A 23,313-nucleotide genomic window follows, 5' to 3' on the forward strand; every position below is an offset into this window, starting at 1 on the left:
TCAACAGGAAACATTTTGACAGCCCCGCGCTCCCAGGCTGCTGGAGGAAGCAGGGGCGTAGGAAGGGGGGGCGGTCAGCCCCGGGTGCCATCATGGAGGGGGTGACAAATTATCAAGGAACAATTACTGCCCTACTAGGGCAGTTCATACAAAACTTTTTTTTTTGAAAATGCCTGCTCCAAAGGACTTATCTTACTACACTAGGGATTATATAGCTATATATGAAATTTCATGCATATCAGTTAACATCTTGACCCTCCTCCACAAAAATAGCTGTTTACTTGGCTAGTTTCCTATGTCATGAAGGCTGAAATTTCAGTTCAGTGGAGCACTTACAACCCTAAACCTGCGGAAAGCCATCTAATTAGACTTTAATTTGATTTTGACATGGTTTTAGGATTAATTTAATTATTGTTTGATTTTATACCAATGTTACGTATCTGATGTTAGCTGCCCTGAGCCCGACTTCGGCTGGGGAAGGTGGGATATAAATAAAATTTTATTATTATTACTATTATTATTCCTTTGTAAGAAAATATGAAATAACAGAAAATCATTTTTGCAGGCAAAAAAACAAATCAATCAATGGGGGGATGACAAGAAATTTTTTGCACTGGGTACCACCTGACCTTCCCCCACCTCTGGGAGGGGGGAGGGACTCAGAGAGGACGGGAAGGAGGTGGGGGAGCAAACAAGCGGAGGGGGGAGGGAAGGAGAGAAGCCAAAGCTCCCTCAACTCAGGACCCAAACCCTGGAACGCCCAGGAGGAGAGGTGGGGTGAGAGAACAAAGTTAGGGGGGGGAGTTTTAAGTGTTTATGCTCACAATGTTAAGAAAATAAACCAGAAAATAACACTTGCAACTGTAAGTTTCTTATTTTCCCTTCTTTTAATAATTTCAATGGGGGGGTGACAAACAATTTCCGCACCGGGTACCACTTGAGCTTGCTACGCCTCTGTCCAGTGGCTTGGGCCTGTTCCCAAATGATCCAGGATTTTGAAAACAAAGGATAGGGGGACCCAGTCTTGCTCCTTCCCCAGAGTAAAGGCCAGGAGTGTGGATGGCAATGTTTGTGTGCATGAAAGAGGTGTGTGAATGTTTACCAGCATCAAGTGTGTGTGTGTGTGTGTGTGTGTGTGTGTGTGTGTGTGTGTGTGTGTGAGAGAGAGAGAGAGAGAGAGAGAGAGAGAGAGAGAGATATCGTGTGTACTCAAGGAACCCCCCCCCCCCATATGACTGGACTCTTGATCTCATGGAGGCAATGTCAGGAGCATAGGCAGATCCTCCTTCAACAGGTGGAACCAAAAGGATGCTTGCAACACCAGGACAGGGACAGTGTTACAATCAGCTTCCCATTAATAACATGGGACCCCATCGCATGACATAATAACTTGGGTGTTCCCCAGTTCTGATTTCTGGAGCCAATCCATTATGGCACAGCTTGGAAGTAGCTATTAAGATAGGGTTATATAAAACCTTCTAGGATTTAGAATCTTCTTGCACAGCAACATTGCAAAGGGTCATCTCCCTGCTACACAGAGTCATTTAGCTGCAATGCAGGAGACGGGGGGCGCTGCCTTGCCAGCGGTGTTCACAATGCACCCCCTGATCCAAGAGATGGGGGTGCTGAACACTTGGCACGAGCCCTTGTTGAAGTCAGATCTTCCTGACGCCGATTCCAATTAGCGCGTGCTGGATGCTTCAGCTCGGAATTAAAATTGGAAACATATGATTGGAATGAAGCTGAAGCACATACATCAAGTAATGCTTGAGAGATAAGACTGCTGATTAATGGATCTCTATGACCGGGAGTGACGGATGGATAAGTAAATCTTCTGATGAATCACCACTAGGAGACTGTATGTTTGGAACGAAGGGGGGGTGGAGGAAAAAACTTTTTTTTCCTTTGCACGATGTGATATTAATAACCCTTCACCCCAGATAGAAATAAGGCCGTTGCGTTTTTATTAATCACAAGCAGGAATTTAAGAACTGTGTGGGATGGATTATAACAGGAGAGAGGATTGGTGAACGGTGAGAAAGAGGAAAATTTTTATGACGCAGTTTAAAAAAAGGCGTCTCGCCAAGACAGGCTTGCCGGAGAAAGAAGGACGGGGGGGGGGAGAATCAGGATCGTTCGAAAGAGAAGGAATGTTGGAACGCAAGCTTGACCTGACAGAGCCTCCTGATTCATTTGATTTATTTGGCAAGCCTGAGAAAAGTAAAGGACAGACCGAAGATTAATTTTTTTTAATGGAAGTGTTGAACAGAGGCTGTCTCTGAGCAATATGATCTTTGAAGAGTACAAAACCCACACAGAGGATGCCTGTTTTCAATCTGCTTGTGAAAATTATCAGAGATCGCAAAGAAAGGAATATATGATAACAACAAGAAGAGGAAGAAAGTAATAAAGGACTATCTGGATTGAACTGGATAGAACTGTCTAATTAAAGCAGTAATATAAGTGATGTTTGGACTCGTTCGGAGTTTTGGACTCGTGCGGAGCTTGATGAATGGGTACCCCCAACAAAATTTAAAATTTGGCTGTATAATTTGGAACTAATGTGATTTGGATAATGTGGTGTGATTGGCCTGTTAATAAAAATTATTTAAAAAGAAAGAAAGTACAAATTTGATCAATATGCCTTTAAATGCACACTGAATCAAACTGATTCCCCCATCCCTATCTCCTTGCCAAGATCCTGACAAAAATAAAAGGTGCACTGTACACTCTAAATTTAGGCTCCATGGTATCAATGCAAGCCTATTTTGCAATGCACGTAGTAGCACTCTAACCAGGTAGAGGAATACTACTGGTGCCTGACTGGGACTACTGCAATGCCAGGCCAATGTCACTAGAAAAGTCATTTCCATTGCTTCTAAAAGCAACAGATTTTTTGTTCAACTCCCTAGTCAGCATTTGTAAAAAAGAGGAAAAGGTACATTTAATCCCCTATTTCTGAAGCTACAAGTAACTATTGCCACAAATACCTTTCCCTAATCTAGGGTGCTTACCAGTATATCTTCACAACAATTGCCAAGGTATCGTTTGACACCTCTGCAAAGCACAGACCTCCCTTTGATAATCCTGGGCTGAACTTCAACATTTTCTTAATATTTTCTTTAAGGGGTGGCTGCCAAGATTGCAAAATCAGAATGTGCGGATGAGTCGCTGAGGATGATTTAGCAAATGACTTCAGGTTTCACCACTTGTGCAACAGACAGTGCATTTCCTTGAACTCACAGGGGCAACGCATTCCTTTCATACCAGATGCATTTTGTGCATTAAACAGCAGACCAAGTGATTCCAGAATCAATATTTGCATTTCCTGCACCATAATATTGAATGGAAATAGTGCATTAACCAGAATGTCAATTCGTTTCTTCAAAACCGTTCTCCTCTGCTCTCCACATCACATTAATAGCACAACTCACTGGAGACCAAAAGTAGTTTTACCATGATTTGTAAATATTCTGATTGTCATCAATGCAGTTGTAAAAAAGAAACTACCCAGTTTTTTAAAAATATATTGTTTGTTATATATCATAACCACTAACATATTGGAGTTTGCTAAATAAATCATTCAAGGGCTTCTGTCAGCTAATGCCTGTTACTTGAGCAAAGAGGGAAACTGACAAGCAAAACAGCTGGGATGGTATTCAACAAAGTTTTACTCAGAGAAGACCCACTGAAATTAATGGATCTAATTTATTCAAGTACTCAATGTCAAGTAAAATTTAACTTGATTTTTTTAATGTGGGTGAAATGTAGGCAAAAGTGGGGCGGGGGGAGGGGAAAGGGATTTGCCGCTTACAACTCTTGCTGGCCCTTTTCACTACAAACACTGAGGGAGAAAAGGGTGGCGGTGGGGGGCAGTCCAGCCTGGGTGTCATCCCTGAGGGGGGTGACATCACCACAGGCGGTGCCCCCCTTGGGGTGCTTGCCGCCACTCCCCTGTGAGGCTCGCTGCTGCCCCCCAGACGCTTGCTGCTGTCGCACCCCCGCAGTAGCTAGCTCCGCCCCTGGGGGCAGGGGCAGAGCAAGGGGTGCAGTGGGGGTGGTCCACCCCAGGTGTCACCACTGAGGGGGGTGACAAAATGCCAGGCAGCACTCACCGCGGGACCTGTAGCACACCCAAGCCATGTGTCTCTCCAAGCAGTGGCCTGGGTGCGCGCAGGCTTCCTCCTGCCCAAATGGTCCGCCCGCTGCCTCCCTGCCCCCCAGCTGTAGGGCAACTGAGTGGGAGGAGGCAGGCAGACTACTTTGAATGGGATCAGAGTTTACTGATAGGCACCTGCAGGCACCTAGTGCCTGCCCCCCCCCCATGGCTGCTGCTGCTGGGCAAGCGGAGGGGGGGGTGGAGCAGCAGGCTCCTGGCTGGCTGCCTCGGAGCTCCAAGCTTCCCCTCCTTCATTCACAGCTTTGGAGAGCGCAAGGGCTGCTGTTCCTGCTGGCCTGGCTATAATTAGCTGCCGCAGCCGCCTGCCTGGCGAGCAACAGCCCTCTTAACTTGGGGGGCTCCTTTGCACAAGACCCAGCCCAGCTTTGGGGCTGCTGCTGCCGCTACCGCTGAGCAAAAGATGCACCGAGATTGCAGGGCTCAGGCTGGAGTGGGGCAGGGAAGGAAGGAGGGGAGGGGCAGGGCCAGATTTATATATAGGGTAAGTAGAAATAGAAACATCGCCAGCCCACCCACCCCCAGCCGGCAGTCTCCCCTCTCCCCAAATTGCAAACCCAAGACTTCATGCGAGGGCAGGGCCAGCCAGTGGGGCCCAATTTGATTTTTTTTTTTTGTGGGGCCCTAGTTCACAGCCAAAGTCTGCAGAATCTTAGAGATATACCGTAAATCCATGTGCTAGGTCATTTTCACAAGGTCAGCAAATCAGACCTGTTATTGAGTTCTTGAGCAAGTTTGTACAGTTCACTTCTGGATTTTTAAAGAAAAATTAGAGGGGGGGGAAGGAAAATTAGAGAAGATGTTGATGAGCTTGAGAAACAAGCAAAAGCCACCTTGCCAAATGTTAACTACAAAACAAGGAGACAAAGGGTGAGGGAATGGCAAAGAAATGACAGAAGCGCACATGATGCCTTAGATGGACTTTCTTCAAGAGAGAAGTTTATGATAAAATCCTTTATTCCTATATGCCTATATTATATGCACTTGAACTCAATTTAAAAAGAAGTACTGTGTACAGTGATGTTGCACAATTGTTTTCCATTCTTGCTATCCTGATAGCACCTAAGCAAGACATTCAGAAAGGTGTTGAACTGTTGATGGAAGTGTACCCAGAAGATATTGATCTAAAACTTCTTGATGAATTTTTGCACTTTCACCTGTACATGAGACAAAGCCATAGGCTTACAGCAGAGCACTCTCTGTCTCATACAGACCTTTATTAAATTATATACAAGGAAAAAATTCAGATGGCCTTTCCTAATGTGGAAGCAATTTTGCGGCTATTTTTTAGCTTTATGGTCACTAACTGCTTGGGAGGGAGGAGTTTTTCCAAGACTCAAAAGAATTAAAAGTGAATTAAGGGCCACGATGTCTCAAGAGAGGTTGTTCGCACTGAGCATTCTGTACATTGAAAGTGACAAATTTAGACAAACAAATTTTGATGAAGTTTTTTGATGTCCTTTAGAGGAGAAATTGTGAATTGCAGAATTGTAAATACCCATCATCATCATCATCATCATCATCCTGGGCTTCACTCAATTTTGTTTATAACACTCTTCCATTTTCTTCTAGTCGTGAGGGGGGGGGCCTCACAAGTGGAGTAGCCTTGCGCCTCTCTTCATCTAAATCCGGCCCTGGCGAGGGGCATCCCGAAACTTTTCCCACTATGGGGGGGTGGGGTGGCGATCTCCCCCTCCTTGCCATGCGCCTCAGCCCCCCCCCCAAAGAAAAGATTCACGCCCATCTACCCCACCCAAGGGAACTGTTTCATTGTAGCGTTAAAATTGTTCTCGTGGCCTCAAGGCTTAAGGAGAAGGTCAAACTTAGCGCGGTTTTTATGTATTTGTCTTTTAAGCCGCGTTTGTGAAGCTACAAGCCAGGAAACCCCAGAGCCCAGGACTGAGCGTTTGGTCTGCCTGCTCTGAAAGAAGCCGGAGGAGGCAACTGCTGGCTTCTCTTTTTCGGAGACGTCGCCTGCGGAGGAGGAGGCGGCTGGGAAAGGCGAGAAGCCCGAGGCTGGAACTTCGCCCCGGAGCAGAGGAGGAACACGGAGAAGCCGCGCTCCGCCCAGCCTGGAGGGAAGAAAGTCCCTTTTGCTGCTTCGTTCCTGGGCTTTAGGTGGTGCTGCCACCTTCGGTTGGGCAAAATACGGGGGGGGGTGTAATTGGGGGGCTAAAAATTACTTTACCTGGTGCAGAAATCACTTCAAAGAAATCCATTACAATGATCTCATGGAAGCTCTCAGTCACTGCAAACATTCCAGCAGCGATATTGAAAGGAAATCCTCCCCACCTGCTGGATTTCTGCCTGTCAGAAGGATGAATGACACAGCCAAAAAAGGGGGGGACAGAGAGAGAGCAAGAAATTCTGCTTCTCTTCCTCACAGAGCTTTGCCTCCAATATCCTAAGGGGATTCGCATAACCCCAGAGCACCTTAGCAGGACACATTTTTTGGTCTTGGTAGGCACGCCTATAAATTAAGGAATACAGCCAGCAGGTCTGCCAGCCAGCCATGGTGGACTGCATAAGAGCCAACTCCTAGGGCCCAGGTCCCTTTGGTTCCCCCCAGAAAATATTTGAGCCCCCCCCCTCCGTTAATGGGCATTGCCATTCAAATCATAATGGTGTGTACACACTGCATCTTGTGATCAGTTTTGCAGGGTGGGGCTTCCTTGGTTCCATGGGCGTAGCTGCCCCCCGTTTAAGTACATAAATAAAAATCCTTAATTGAGATTCTGCCCTCCTAACATAAATGCTGACTGTGCCCATGCCGGCCTCCCCAATATTTTATTCAAGTTGGCACCCCTGATTGACTGCAGTTACCTGTGCTGTTCACTGCTGCTGCTGCTGCTATTATTAATAATAAATTTGTATCCTGCCCTTCATCCAAAGTTTGCAGGGCAGTTCACAACATAAATATGCAAAATGAGAACACAAAATGCATAATAAAACAAAGACAAAGACAAACCAATGATCTCTCCTCCCACAAACATATTTAAAGGGCCATAGAATGTTAACCAGCCAAAGGCCTGGTTATAGAGAGACGTTTTTGCCTGGCAGCTAAAGATGTAAGGAAGGTGCCAGGTGGGTCTCCCTTGGGCGATCATCCCACAAATGGGGAACCACTGCAGAAAAGGATTGCGGCCAGTCTTATGCACCGTCAGCTCGGGAATAAGTCCCACTGATCATGATGAGACTCGCAGGCGAGTAGATTGCTGCTGTGCAGTCCTGCTTTTTAAATAAATGTTTTCTTTTACAGATAATACAGAGCATAGTGAAATCACAATTAATAAAACCTCCTCTTCCGTAGTTTCAAGCACTACTACAGGTTCCACATAATATCTGTACTACATTGTTTAGTGTGGCGGCACCTGCACTTTGGAACCTTCAGCCTATTACAATAAAGCACGTGCCTTTGCTAGACTCGTTTCAGACACCTGCTAAAAGCATTCTTGTTTAGGCAAGTGTAATTCTAATCTGTTTTAATATTTTAAAGTAGGAACTGTTAATTTTTCTTGATTTTACTGCTGTGGTGGTGTGGTTTTTGTGTTTTTTGGTAAACCACTTTGCAGGTTTTTAAAAATAAATTTTATTAAATAAATAAACAATAAATATAAATAAAATAACACAAGCCTAAACACAATCCAGTCTGTAGATTTAAGTATCCGTCCACAGTTGCCTACTTGTTATCAGAGGCCCAGAATCCTCATTCCTTTGTAAGAAAATATGACATAAAGTCAAACCATTTTTGCAGGCACATTTTTTTTTAAAAAAAAATCTTCACCAGGTACCACCTGACCTTGCTATGCCACTGCCTGCGGGTGGCTAGCCCCGCCCAGCAGGTGTGCCGCTGCAGGTGCCGGAGCAGCTAGCTCCGCCACTGACTGCAACCCCTCGCCTGCCACTTTTCCTATTTGATGAGGCAAACAGACACATGGACACCTGGACAGGAGAAAAGAAAATGGGGAGCAGTTTCAGGAGTGAGGTGGCAATCCCTAATCCTCCAAATTTCCCCCTGTTGTTTTTTAGTTGAAAATAAACATCCCAGCCTACAACCAATTTCAGCTGACTCTGAATACCTATCTGGAGGCTTGGCTTGGCTTTAAAGGAGAAGAGTAAAAACCCCAAATCTAGATACATATTGGAAAGGTCCCTACATGTGACTTTCAAGATAATGAAATTGTGCACAGAATCCAAAGGAGTCCCCAGAATAGTACAGACCAGCTCAGGACGGAACACAAAGATTATAGAAGATTATCAAGGGTTATTGGTAAACTGCTTAGAGGTTGTACAGTGGTACCTCGGGTTACAGACGCTTCAGGTTACAGACTCCACTAACCCAGAAATATTACATCGGGTTAAGAACTTTGCTTCAGGATGAGAACAGAAATCGTTTGGTGGCGGCAGGGCGGCAGCAGGAGGCTCCATTAGCTAAAGTGGTACCTCAGGTTAAGAACAGTTTCAGGTTAAGAACGGACCTCCAGAACGAATTAAGTTCTTAACCCAAGGTACCACTGTATTACTGTCGAAGGGTATGGACATTTTGTCAAACAAATAAAGGGGATAAGCACTGAAATTGGTTGCCACTAGGGATTTTCAAAATGGATAACTACAAGAAGACTGGACACCGAGTCTCCAGCCCCTTCCCATCTATGCTGTTCTCTCATGATACTTTTGCTGTTCAAACTAGAATCGCATTAGCTTTTTATACATTTATAAAGCAGGAGCATATGATTCAATAACATACAAGAATTAAGAAATAAAGATAGTACAATTGAATAAAATTAAACTCACAGAAACAAAAGACATATGTGGGTTGCTTCATTCATAATCACATCACTGAAAAATGTTGTTGTTGTTGTTAGTGCTGGGGTAGTATTTTTTTTTTTAAAAAGATTTGTTTTATTAATAAATATTAGGTTTTTTGACCACCAAGTCACACTGCTGACTCAAATTTAGCCTGTGGTCTCCTAAAACACATAGATTCCTCTTTATACGTACTGCTGTCAAGCCAGGTGCCAGCAATCCTGTATTTGTACTTCTGGGTTGTTTTTTACTCTGGATCTCTGTTCTGTTTCAGTTTGTTAGTTTTGGCCCTGCTCTCTATCCAGGCAAGGCTATCTTGAATTCTCTTTTTGTTTTCTAAGCTGTTAGTTACACCACCCAGTTTAGTGTCATCTCCAAATCTGATGAGTATCCTCTCCACCCAAGTGATTTATAAAGGAGTTAAACCACACTGGACTCAAGAGAGAACCTTGGAGCACCCTTGCTTGTCACTTCTATCCAGGTTGACAAGGAAGCATTGATGGCCCCTATTTGGGCACAGCCCATCAGTCGGCTACAAATCCACCTAACAGTATCATTGTCTGGCCCACATTTTACCACTTTGCCAACAAAAATACCGCCCAAGACCTTATTGAAAAAGTCTTGCTGGAAACAAGTTTCATAAATTCATATTACCATTATAACCAAAAAGCATTAATCAAGTCATAAGAAAAGCAATACTACCACTTCTGCTTAAGCTTATTATATTTTTTCCAGGTTTCTTGCTTCATTTGGGTGAATTTTTCTTAAGAACATGGATTGGCTAGATGGCATGGATTGGCTAGATGCAGAGGAGCGGTGGGAGGCACCAGCCAGGAAAACCGCAGGGGAAGAAAGCTGAGTGCCAGGGAATTGGTGGTAGGATAGTGATGAGAGGCCAGAGGTAGAAGGAGCAGACTGCGAGCAGGAGATGTCAGAAGCAGAAGAGGTGACAGGTTTTGGTGAACAGGAAGAGGCTGTGGCAGAGCACAGTTCAGACTCTGAGGCAGAAGCGGGGCTGGAGACGAGTAGACCCGGGAGACAGAGAGGCAGGCTGCTGAAGCCAGGGAGTCCTCCCCTCTTGCTGCAACCAACTGCCCTTGCCCCTGGTCTCCTAGAACAGGGGTAGGCAACCCACGGCAGCCCACAGGAGTTGTTTAACCGGCCCACAAGCTGCCCCTGAACCGAGCCGCCTGCTCAGTGAGTCCCTGCTCGCTGCGCTAAACCAGCACAGCGCGGCATGGGGACTCGCTTCTGCGGTGCCGGAAATTGTGTCTGTGCATGCTCAGATGCTGAAAATCATGTCTGTGCAGATGCAGACACCAGAAATTGCAGTTGTACAATCTCTCTCTTGTGCTGATCCAGCCCACAGAGGGATCTTCGCTGAAGTGAACTGGCCCAGGTGAGGTAAACCTTGCTGACACCTGTCCTAGAATAATAATAATAATAATAATAATAATAATAATAATAATAATAATAATAATAATATATTTATACACCGCCCATCTGGCTGGGCCTCCCCAGCCACTCTGGGCGGCTTTCATAGAAACCAAAAATACAGTAAAATACCACACGTTAAAAATTTCCCTGAACAGGGCTGCCTTCAGATGTCTTCTGAATGTCAGGTAGTTGTTTATCGCTTTGACATCTGATGGGAGGGCGTTCCACAGGGCGGGCGCCACTACCGAGAAGGCCCTCTGCCTGGTTCCCTGTAGCTTTACTTCTCGCAATGAGGGAACCGCCAGAAGGCCCTCGGCGCTGGACCTCAGCGTCCGGGCAGAACGATGGGGGTGGAGACACTCCTTCAGGTACACTGGACCGAGGCCGTTTAGGGCTTTAAAGGTCAGCACCAACACTTTGAATTGTGCTCGGAAATGTACTGGGAGCCAATGTAGGTGTTTCAAGACCGGTGTTATATGGTCTCAGCGGCCGCTCCCAGTCACCAGTCTAGCTGCCGCATTCTGGATTAGTTGTAGTTTCCGGGTCACCTTCAAAGGTAGCCCCACGTAGAGCGCATTGCAGTAGTCCAAGCGGGAGATAACCAGAGCATGTACCACTCTGGCGACACAGTCTGCAGGCAGATAGGGTTTCAGCCTACGTACCAGATGGAGCTGGTAAACAGCTGCCCTGGACACAGATTTGACCTGTGCCTCCATGGACAGCTGTGAGTCCAAAATGACTCCCAGGCTGCGCACCTGGTCCTTCAGGGGCACAGTTACCCCATTCAGGACCAGGGAATCCTCCACACCTGCCCGCCTCCTGTCCCCCAAAAACAGTACTTCTGTCTTGTCAGGATTCAACCTCAATCTATTAGCCGCCATCCATCCTCCAACCGCCTCCAGACACTCACACAGGACCTTCACCGCCTTCACTGGTTCTGATTTAAAAGAGAGGTAGAGCTGGGTATCATCCGCATACTGATGAACACCCAGCCCAAACCTCCTGATGATTTCTCCCAGCGGCTGCATGTAAATGTTGAAAAGCATGGGGGAGAGGACAGAACCCTGAGGCACCCCACAAGTGAGAGCCCAGGGGTCTGAACACTCATCCCCCCCCACCACTTTCTGAACACGGCCCAGGAGGAAGGAGCGGAACCACTGTAGGACAGTGCCCCCAGCTCCCAGCCCCTCAAAACGGTCCAGAAGGATGTTATGGTCGATGGTATCAAAGGCCACAGAGAGATCCAGCAGAACTAGGAAACAGCTCTCACCTTTGTCCCTAGCCCGCCGGAGATCATCAACCAGTGCAACCAAGGCAGTTTCAGTCAGAACATGCGGAGAAAGGAAATGGGCAGAGCAAGTTGTGCACAGATGCAGCTTGAGACTTTGTTGGAAAGACCCCGGAGAGTCCTAGTGGGAACTGGGGAGGCAGGGATCTTCTGTACTCACAACTGCTTCATCAGGGTGAGACCTCTGGGCCAGAGTTTTACTTTAAACTGAGCCATCCCCAGACTGCCTTTCAAACAGAGGTCTCCTACAAATAAAAGACAGTCTTCTCAAAAGTAAGACACACAGGCCCCTAGACCAGCACAGATACTTTCGTCTGTAAATTTTTTGACAGAAGGCATTGGCCAGACATGAATGGTCAGCAGAGTTTCACACAGATGTACTGACTGAGGAATCCTAGGTGTGTTTACACAGAAGTAAGTCCCATTATATTCAATAGGTCTGACTCCCTAGTAGGTGTTGTTAGGGTTGCAGCTTTAGTAGGTAAGACAGATGGTATTTAAAGGGGTTTAATTTTCCTTCTGCAATTCTGGACATGTTAATACAATAAACCACGGCTTTTTTATATTTAACCATTTCTAGGTACAGAAACAAGGAAAAGCTTAAAGGGGATTATAGTGCTGTTACTAACTTACTGACAGGTATTTAGCATGGGCTTCTGATTGGCCTAAAGCTACTCCCACACCCATTGTGTTCCCCCCCCCCCCCAAAATAAAGCTAGCTGTTGGGTATAAAGGCACCCAAACTGTGTCCCTGTGCACCGGCAGTTCTAGAGAGGAACTCAAGTTTGGTAAGATTTTGTACTCATTAATTTTTTTTATGGGGAAGTATGGATGTAGCGGGGAGTTGCAGGTGCTAATTAGATGTGTTGCATTCTCTCTCTCTCTCTCTCTTTCAGCTCCATCATTCAACGATCCATTCCAAGCATCTGACATGGATTTCAAAAATTCTTATGCAGCTCTAGTTAAGGGCGTTCCTTCTTTTGACTTCAGTGGGGGGTTCCAGCCTTGTGAGCTTCTGCTTACAGGAGATAAAGCTTTCCCTGTCCTTGTGAGTGCAAATGGGCAAGTGCTCATTGCTGCATCGCAGTACGGGAAGGGGCGCATGGTAGTTGTGTCCCATGAAGATGCCCTGAAAACTCCCCAGTTCTTGCCATTCATTAGAAATGTTTTGCAGTGGCTCAAGCCCCCCGGGGCATCGCAGGTGGGCGTCCATGCAAGCTTGGATTCCCTCTCTCAAATGCTCCTCCGCGATGGTGTGAAAGTGCAGGCAGGGGCAGCGCTGGGGTCTTCCCAGGGAGTCTACTGCACAGATGCCTATGAGGAGCTGCACGCAGATGGCCTTGTGCAGTTCGTGAAGAGTGGTGGGGGCCTGCTCATCGCAGGGCAGGCCTGGCACTGGGCAAGTCAACATGGCATGAAGAACGTGCTGCTTGGGTTTCCTGGCAACCAGGTGGCGAGTGTGGCTGGTGTGTACTTCACTGGCAACGTGGGAGACAATGGGATCTTCCCTGTCTCCGCACAAATGCCGAGGATTCCACTTATCACCCAGTGAGTAAACCTCTTATCTGCATTTTTCATTTTAAAAACCCTGCAAGCCAATTCCCAACATCTGTGTGTGTGTGCACGTGCACACATATACCTATACATACATACAAACATACATACATACATATGTAAAATTTGTGACCAAACACAGGTAAGAATTGAAGTCTACTTTGTGGTAGTGATGGAGGCAATGAAAAAAGCAAGACTTTGCTGGCACACAGGGACGCCTCCCATTCCATCCAGCAGAGCTTTCTCCTGCTGGCCCTACGAGGTGATGTTAGGTGTCCATCAAAGTCTCACTTACTGTGACTGAGGATTAAACTGCTCATAATAGTTGTGATTCACTTGTAGAAACCAAGGTGCCTCTTTATCTGCCGTGCCAGTGAGTTCTCCCAGGGGAGGGGTTGTCAAAAAATATTGGCTAATGTGAACCAATTTCAGGGCTTAAAATGACCTGGGTGGAGTAGGAGTGCCCACAAATTATGGATTTAAGCCTTTAGTTTAAAGGGGTGGGGACAAAATGTTCCAGGGACAAAACCCAGGTTGCTTTTCCTTCCTTCTGTTTTCCCCCTGCAGGGTTTTCATTTCTCTTTATTGGATGTAGTTGAATTATGGGGCTCCCCTGCATACAGTAGGAGAAGCAGTCAGATGCTGCACAGGGTCCTCCACAAAAGGTGTGCTTCCTCCCATCTCAGTTGCTGCTGCTGCTGCTGCAGAGCCTTCATCTTCTCTTCTGGGATGTAACAGAGAAGCCAAGGGATCTGACAGTGCTTGGATTTCAAACCTGTGTGAGAAAAGATTGCCAGAGATATAAAACTCTCCCTCACACACACCACCTTTGAGGTTCCCAGAAAAGTTCCCAGAGGTTTTTCCCCCTCCCAAAACCTACCTTGGGAGACATGCGAATAAAAGACAAGCTACATACAAATTAGCCAGGCCAGCTCACATGCCAAGGTGCTGGTGGTCAGGATGAGCCCTGCACCCAAAAGAATGATTTTGATAATCACTGAAGCCAAGTTTCCTCTTGCATCTTGCTGGCCATACAGCAAAAAGAGCAAATCACGCCAGGGGGGCGTACGCATCTCTCATTGGAAAAGGTCTGGCTCTTCTGGAACTGCCACTGTAGAAGTCTAAGGAATTTGCTAGGGAAAATGTAAAGCAATGAATTCCAGCAGTAAATTACATATAAATCCTAGTGACAAAACTGCAATTTGTTGTATTTGAAAGTATATACTGTACGTGAAATTGTAAGAATCTTTTGAGATCCTTCAGAAAGGACAATAAGATGCTGTCTTGCCATATAGTGTTACTCCTCATGATAAGAATTGATATTGCTTTTCTTCCAGGCATGGATTAGATATCCAAAGTGATTTAACAGCTCTTCTTAGTGGAGTGAAAGAATTCAAGATTCAGGATGGTGTTCCATCTGAGCTGCTAATCCATGGAACCTTGGCATTTCCAGTTGCCATAGATGATGCCAACCAGTCGTTTCTTGCAGCTGCTCGTTATGGGAGGGGACGGGTTATCGTAAGTGCTCATGAAAACCTGTTTAGCACACCATCCATGAAACCTTTCGTCCTCAATGCAATCCGGTGGCTTAGTTCTGGGAAGGGAGGAAAGGTGGGTGTTGGAGATTATCTCCAGGACCTTTACTCCATGCTAGATCAAGCGAAAATCACATGTGAGCTAACAGACCTTAAAGATGGCCTCAGTGTGTATTGCTGCACAGCCTACTATGACACAGAGGTGGAAAAAATCCAAGAGTTTGTCTCTGAAGGAGGTGGTCTCCTGATTGGCGGACAAGCCTGGTCAAGTGCTGCTGAAAATACTGGTTCCAGTATTATTACTGAGTTTCCAGGAAACAAAATCCTGGAGAAATTTGGAATTGGGATCCTTGGAAATGACATCAGCTCATCTGATGAAATCTTCCCAGCTAGACCAGCCAGAGAAGTTGCTTTGGCCTATCACTTCCGGAAAGCCTTCTTCCAATTCCAGCAACACATTGAGAACCGCCAAGCTCTGAAGTCACCATATTCCTCATGGCTTAAGAAGCTAGGACAAGATTTGGTTACACTGATAAAGATCCCAGCTGCAGAATCCCCTACTATATTCTCTATGCATGAAGATCTGATGGAGCTGATGAAGTCCAGGGGAATTCCTGAGATCAGGGCAAGCGACCCCATCAAATCCAGTTCAGAGGAGGCATTTTTTATCAAGCTGTCTTCAGAGCTCTACAATGTTTCCCCAGAATTCCAGAAGCTAGCGCCCAGCCTGAATCAACAGCTTGGAGCAACTTACCCTATTTCCCCTCCTCAAACTATCAGAATAAATGGAAAGAATAACGGTAAGAAGTATTTTCGATTTTTCACTCAGCTCATTGCTTGATCTGCTGGCTTTAGCTATCTGAATACAGTATCTGACATCCTGAGAATTTGCCATAATCTGGGAAGGGCCTTGTTGAAATATTGTCTCAGCCATAAAGTCATAGTGACCCTGAGCAAGGCAAAACTCAGTTCATTCCTCAACTGCAATATGTGTGAATAATTACTAATTACTGCTGAGCTGAAAGGTTAACACAACAATTTTTTGGATTGAAATAGGGGGTGCAAGGTGAACAGTGTTGTGAAAACCATTTCTCATTTGGCTCCTGATTGTGGGACTTCAGGGAATGACTTAACTGGAGCTTCATGCTGCCGTCTAATAGGGATGTTTTGTTTGTATACTCAGGACCTCTCTTTACAACAAACCACAGGCTATTTAGAATATGTAAATATGCAGCTATGTTCTCTGGGAAAGATGGTAACTAACTGAATTCTAATAAAGTCCAGCTTCCTGAAGCTTTGTTCTGGGGATAAGTGCCACCAAACCCAGAGAGAATTACTTCTGAACAACGTTGGGGCCGTGCAGGAGCAGCACAGACGCCGTTTTGGAGAAATGGTGGAATCAGAGCCAAAGAAATTGACATCCTCCTGTTGCTTACAAGACATTCCAAGGATTATATAGTAAAATCTCTATACAAAGTTTGAAGTCTTGGACTCAGTGGGAAAGTATTTTTGAAAAGGAAAGCTAACTAAACTGTTTTATTTGTACCGAACAACTTTTGACTGATTTATACTCTGTGTTTCAACTGCTTTGACCTCTTTGCAGGAAATGAAGCATGGAGAAGCACGGGCCTCTATGTCCCCCCAATGAAAACAGCCAGCTTGCTCTTTCCCTACAATGCCATCGGTGCTAAATTACAGGTGCTAACCAACTTGCAATAACTTCAGCTGAATTGCAAACAACAGACTCCGTACTGTTTTTACTATATGGTTCAGATCTACTTTGGGGGCTGGAATTTCTTGTGAAATTATTGTGTCAGAAGACACAATAGCATGCTATACCTTGCATTCTTCCACTTTCTGTTTGTTGAACACAATCATTGAGAGCATAGGAGCCAACTCCTAGGGGCGGGGAGGTCTTCGTCCCCCCCCCCCCAATAAAATATTTAAGGGTGCCAGGCTTCCCCCAAGTTGATAGGCATTGTCATACAAATGGTGTGCATGTACCACATCATGTGATCGATTATGTGGGGCGGGGCCTTCCCTTCTCCCCCCCCCCCCAAATATTGGCACTCCTGATTGAGAGGACTGACCCTGATCTGTAAGACCTGGGAATAAGGCTTACCTGGGAATAAATCCCAATTAAACTCGCTGCTGAGTAGACAATCAATGTACTGCACGGAAATGGATTCTATCTTTGGATCTTTCTAACTTAGTATCAACACATCAGTTTCAAGATGGGAGTCATGCCAAAGGGACACAGCAGACCAAACAGTGTTGAATGGCCCATTGTCTTTTGTGGCAAAGTCTGATTTGAAGCATCACACTTCCTTTCTCTAGGTGCAGATTGGTTGTCATTCGGATGACTTAAGTGATGCTGAGGAGCTGAAACGTGCTCCTGTAGTGACAAGGAGGTTTGAAGTTAAGGCTCAGAGCGTGGAAGTCTCCAGCCTGTGGGGTGGCCTCTTATACATCATTGTGCCAGAGAGGTCATCGGTGGGCCTGATCTCTGTTACCATCAAAGGAGCGGTCCAGGCACCTTATTACAAACATGGTAAGAAGGAAAGTACACACCTACGGGTTGTGCAGAAGTCTCAGTGGCACTTCTTTCTGAGTAGACCTGTATAGGGATGCCCTGGAAATGCCCTTTGAACTATAGGAAATGGATCTGAATTCAAACGTAAGGGAACTGGCAAGCTGGTCGGAGCCCCACTGCATTCTGGGAGCTCCGCAGAGCACAGCAGGTGTGCACAGTCCGATGCTGCCAGTTTCTTGCCTGGTGCTGCTCATAGAAAAACAAATCTTGCAGATACTGCCCCCTCTAGACTTTCCTACCTCTTTGGCCATTCTTCTTAGAGGGAGAAAGATAAAGTAAGTATGGTACAATTTTTAAAAAGTACTTCTGAATATGTTCAGAGTGCCATAGCCTCACTATCGCACCATTTCAGCCTGTCCCCCACTCCACCCCACACATTAATCCTTAACAAACAGTGTGTGGGGCAGGCCTGGAGTGTGGGTTGGTCCTTCTGTTCCACCACCAAGCCATGTTCTCATGCGCCACACCTGATCACGTGTGATTGTTTTCACCTTTGTTGTAATATCTGAGCAAACTTTGTGCAACTCCTGTAACCATAACGGATCTCCAAAGGACCAGCTGCCATGTCTAAATTCTGTTGGTGTTTCCAAGAACTGCTCCTCTCTTTGCAGCCACTTATGAACACTTTGCAGCTCCTCCTATCATTGCAATGAACCTGACATCCATTGCTGCCTTCAGCCTGAAGTGCCACCTGGATGGTGGAATCAGCTGAGCCACTCCAGGACTTGTGAATCCCCTTCTTTCCACAAATGGATGCAAATGCTGTTAATGAGTGTTATCTGTAGTTTCTTTTTTAGAGACTGGTTATTTTTTTCTTTTAAATGAACTTGCCTAATTACTTGGTGTTATCTGCATAATGGAAAAGTACGCAATGTGTTTTTTCAAAATAAACATCTCCCTTTAAAATATTTCACTAGGTGAAACCAGCACATCTGCCTGGCAGAACACTATCCGCCACTTTCCTGCTCCCTGGGCTGAGCTAGAAACGACAAACGTTATTTTGACAGTGCCAGCAGACAATGTGCGGACTATGGACAATCCTGGGGTTCTTCTCACCATCTGGGACAACATGATGAAGGCAGTGGCTAAGTTAGCATCCGTCCCTGCTGTTTTCCCCAGGCCAGAGAGAATTGTGGCAGATGTTCAAATATCAGTTGGCAAGTACAATATTTAAAAATTAATACATATGTGGCTGAAAGTGGCATTTTGCACAATGCAGCAGTTTTTAGACAAGTGCAACTCATCCTAGAAAAGCAGTCCAGGGGGCACTGATGTGCTGAAAACTTAAGCTAGCTAGTTATTTAGCCATTTCATTCTCCTGACTTACCCCTGAAGATTTCTGGAAGTTGCAGTCTGAAGGGCCAGGCATGCATAAGAGGAATTTGGCATTCTACCAAATTCACTGGGATCTGTGCCACCCATTTCACATCCTAGGGCTTGGCAGTGAGCAATCTACATGTATTGCCCTGTGAGAGTACAGTTATAGCTTCCCTTAGGTCAAGGGTATGGGACTTTTTTGGATCTACAAGTCAGATCCTTAGTAAGATTGGCCAGTTTTGATGGGTGAGTGGAGCCACCTGTCAAATCACCAGCTGTCACAAAGATGTCCAATCTTTAGATGCTTTGAAGTCCCAAAGTTGGAGGGGGAAATGGAGAGGAGGGAGATACTCCTAAGCAGGAGTATCAGTCCAGTCACCTTCCCAATGACAAAGGATTTGCATTGAAACTGCTGCCAAAAGCAGGGGCATACTCCTCCATTTCAGCAAGAGGGAGGAAAACCTTGAATAATTGAAACCATCAACTAACATAATACTCTCCATCACAGTGACATCAGCTGATTGACAGATGGGTTGTTTTCTTAATGGTCTTGTGGGCCAAACTGGCTGGCCAAGATTGTCCCACAGGCCAGGCAACTCCACACCACTGCCTTAGGTCCTCCTTGCCCAAAGGTCTTTCATGTCATTCTCCCTCAGACCACATGAACCTTTGCCCTAAGGAAGCCTGTTTGCTATATGAACACTTCTTTTCACAAAAGCTGGTTTCCCACAAGCATCTAGTTGGCCACTGTGAGAAGAAGCTGCTGGACTAGGTCTCTTCTGATTTTCTTTAGTTGTCAAAGTGTTCCGTTATAATGGGGCATAGCCTGAGGCCATATGATACAACCACCTTACTAAAACTAAGCAAGTTTGGATTGGGTCAAGTGCTTTGGTAGGAAGGAGGCTAGGAACCATGATGGAAGATAGAAGAGAATTCAGTCTTCTGTCCTACTCTCAAAAGGCAATGCACACAGGCTTATGCACAAATACTAAACATGGCTGGCTTGGTGCCTTAGCCAATGCCTGCTCTGCTCCAACAACATTTAAGCACATCGATCTGAGTAGTTTCCTCATGTTTCCCATGAGACAACATCACCTAACCAGAAAGCCATTTGTGTTGCCATGGTTTCCAAAGGATGGCCCTCAACTGCATGCTTAGACTATGTTTTATCGGCAGCTGGTTCCTTGGCATTCAGCTCCTAAGGGTCTATTTTGTGTGTCTTTCTCCTCACTCACCGCTCCTTAGGTTGGATGCATTCTGGCTACCCAATCATGCTTCACTTGGTGTCAGTGCAAGAGATGATAGATGTGCAGTCCATACATGCCAATGGCCTGTGGGGCCCCATTCATGAGCTAGGGCACAACCAGCAGCAGGCCGGATGGGATTTTCCACCTCACACCACTGAAGCCACCTGCAATCTATGGTCTGTCTATGTAAATGAGACTGTCCTGAACACCCCAAGAGAAAGGGCCCATGAGGAACTTCTGCCGGAGCTCAGAAAGAAAAGGATTGAAAATTACATTAAAAATGGTCAGCTAAAGGACTTTGAGCTGTTTACTGCACTGGAACCATATTTGCAGGTAAAATGCAAGAAAAGTATATTAACATTCCATGCCTGGCTTCTGTGGGAATCAAAGGCTGTGGCTATGAGAGAAGCAAGAACCTCTTGGGCTGTTAATGCTATGACCGCCACCATTATAGGCTCAGGTTGTATATATGTGTAAATGAACCCTATATCATAAAAACAGCACAGTCCCCATTGTCCCTCATTCTGAGGAAACATGAACCTTGGGTAAGTGCCTGGAACCCCTGGAATCTTGGGGTGGCATGCAACAAAATATTAGACAAAAAGGGCATTCTGAGCATAAATTGTGGGAACCTCTTCCTTGCTTTGTACACAGAAGCCATTATGAAGTACTTAAGAAAGGGACTGAATACACTTTTTTCCTGATTTTCAGCTGCAGGAGGCATTTGGATGGGAGCCCTACATGCGCATTTTTGCTGAGTACCAAAAAATGACCCAAATCCCAGAAGACAACGAGTCCAAGATGAATCTGTGGGCAGAAAAGTTCTCCCAGCAAGTGAAGAGAGATCTAGCCCCCTTCTTTCAAGCCTGGAAGTGGCCTATTAAGAAAGAGCTTTCTCAGAAGTTGGCCAGAACCTTCCCCCCATGGGCAGAGAATCCAATGAAGCAGTATGTGTCTCCATGAGGAATCAGAACAGCTTGGATCTGAATGAATGAATCTGAATGACACAGTAAAATGGGATGAATCTGAATGACACAATTAAATTGAATCAACTTCAAGATGAAGTCCGCTTAAAATTGCTTGCTGCTGATTTGGGTTTGATGATTTGCCTAATGCTTTTTTATGATTAGTGCCTCTTTCCTGTTACGGGTCCTATAGTATAGCTATGATACATAATAAAAGTGGAAATGATTATGAAGTCACCTGGCTGTCTCCATCTCCTTTTATGGGTGTTCTTTATACAGCACTGTTTTCTGCATTGTGTCTACATAAACTCATAATCTGGCAGCTAGCTAACATATCAGGGAACAATCTGGTCCATATTTTCATGCATGAATCTTAAAGCAGCTCTTGCTTTCTGGAGCAAACACCTTACAATTCCACCTCCTGTCTTGGCTTGGCTTATCCAAGACAAAATAGTAACATAAATAGCACAATACTCTCAAACTGTATTGTGTGTGGCAATAGTCTTTTTATGGCTTAGCAGAATGAAAGGACAATCCAATCAGCTGATTTCAGTATTTTTATTTCAGGTTCATTTATTTCAGTGGGAGAGGTTTAACTGTGTGTTTAAAATCAACAGGCTTCAGAAGCATTTACCTGTGGTTGGATTGCTCAATCCCAGTGGTTTTCAAAGGGTGTGGCAGGAAGATGCAAGGAAAATAAATATAGTATAATATCAAAATATTTATTTGCATAATTCACGTAGAAATATTTTCAAAAGGAAAGCAAGGGCATCAAGTGATACTGAGGACAATCCTAGTTGTGTTTCCCCCCATGTGTTTCTTAGCAATAAAGAATTTGGTGTGCTGCGAGCAAAAAAAAATTCTGAAAGTGTGGCCCAGAGGAAAAAGTTTGAGAATGAGTACTCTAACCAATAATATTAAATATATTGACAATTTCTCTGACCAATATGCTGCCTGCTTCCTCTCTTCCTTTTACTTCCGCCTTTGGACTTGCCTTCTGCACCTTCTTAGCTTTGTCTTCTCCAATAACTGCTCTGTCTTCAACTTCTCTGCTGCAGAATTTCTTCGGCCAGACCACCACTTGGCAGATTCTTTTGCTTCGAACTTTGCTGTATTAAAGCTATTACTTAATGACAGTGAAAATATGGATTCCAGTTGAAACAAGTGTAAAATCTGTAGCACTTGGCCATCGTGTGTACTAAAAATTCCGGCACCTGACAGACTTCATGACGAGGCATATGATCACTATGCACTTTCAAGAAGAGGCACCCAGCCCGCCACTTTCTCAGCTGGGCTTTCTCTCAAAGAGAAAGAGCCCAGTTAGTCATTGTAAAGTCATTTCTCCACTGCAAGTTGGAGCTGTCAGTTATAGAACTGCACCACTTCCTTTGCTCCCCTTCTTGGAATAAGCAACAGCCTTTAATACTCGCTAAAACCTCACTAAAAAGGAACTGCAAGTGGCCTTCTCAAGTTGTGAGTTTTGTTTCTCTTTCCCCTTTCCTCCTTGCTTCTGCTGCAAATAGTCTGGGCTGATGCTATTAAAGCAAATTATCCAGTTTATAACTATATGGCTGCTTCTGTCTTCCTGGCTGCAAAGTCTTGCTTTGCAACACCCCTCTCCTCCCTGCCTGGACAGTTTGGAGATTACAAAAATGTATCAAATGGCAACACACACCACACCACACACAGTCTCCCAGGTCTCTAAGGTGGATGCAAAAGTGACCAAAAAACCTCTGAGGCAGGATCTTTCCCATCCTTACCAAGTAAGCAACAGCAAATTCTGGCAGCTAATCTTCCTTTAAAAGGCTTTGTTCGTCTTGTTGCTGTTGATTTACTACTACAGTTGTTGATTACAACTGTGCACTAAAACTTATATTTGCAAATTCTCCATCCTGAGGACAAATGATTGGCCACTCTTTTACAACACTACTTCCAAATATCCTGAAGGCCAGTCAGTTGTAAAGCATCACACACTCCAGCAAAGATCCAATTTCTGGCATGGCCAAGCTAGCTTCCTGCTGAGGTCATGACCTTTGTGTTAGATAGCAGATGGATGGCCAACTCCCTCAACCCACCCCTCTCTTATTGTCCATTCTGGGTTGTCCAACCCCTGCCACAGTGCCTTTTCTCCTGGCAGATCAAGAGGAGCAGACGATAGCAAAGGTTGCAAGGTTTTTAGCAGGGGCAATCAGAATAAGATCCACTGTTTGACTGATGATTCAGGACCCTAAACTGTGTTTTATTATAATTGACTTTTATTGTGTTTGTGTACATCGTAATGCTTTTTTATTGCTATGGCCAATGGCTAACGCAAATAAAGTTTCATTCATTCATTCACCAGTAGTTAGAAGACGAAGCTCAGAGTTGAGAGTGAAGTTAGGTGAGCTAGAAGAC

General features: G+C 45.2%; 2 protein-coding genes across 2 annotated transcripts in view; both read left to right on the top strand.

Moving 5' to 3' along the window:
- The window catches only part of LOC309377954 (solute carrier family 2, facilitated glucose transporter member 3-like), a 230,922-nt gene that overhangs the window by 38,397 nt on the left and 169,212 nt on the right, over window positions 1–23,313 (top strand). The window lies entirely within an intron of this gene.
- Window positions 12,475–21,156, top strand: LOC309378366 (TRPM8 channel-associated factor 2-like). The gene is made up of 8 exons (XM_081926393.1): window positions 12,475–12,496; window positions 12,605–13,256; window positions 14,600–15,597; window positions 16,401–16,495; window positions 17,135–17,348; window positions 18,308–18,547; window positions 19,953–20,287; window positions 20,666–21,156. The coding sequence occupies exons 2-8, from the start codon at window positions 12,640–12,642 to the stop codon at window positions 20,915–20,917; spliced, it is 2,751 nt and encodes a 916-aa protein (XP_081782519.1). The 5' UTR covers window positions 12,475–12,496; window positions 12,605–12,639; the 3' UTR covers window positions 20,918–21,156.

This window comes from Podarcis melisellensis (assembly GCF_964234715.1).
Source record: "Podarcis melisellensis genome assembly, chromosome: 9".
NCBI classification, from domain to species: domain Eukaryota; kingdom Metazoa; phylum Chordata; class Lepidosauria; order Squamata; family Lacertidae; genus Podarcis; species Podarcis melisellensis.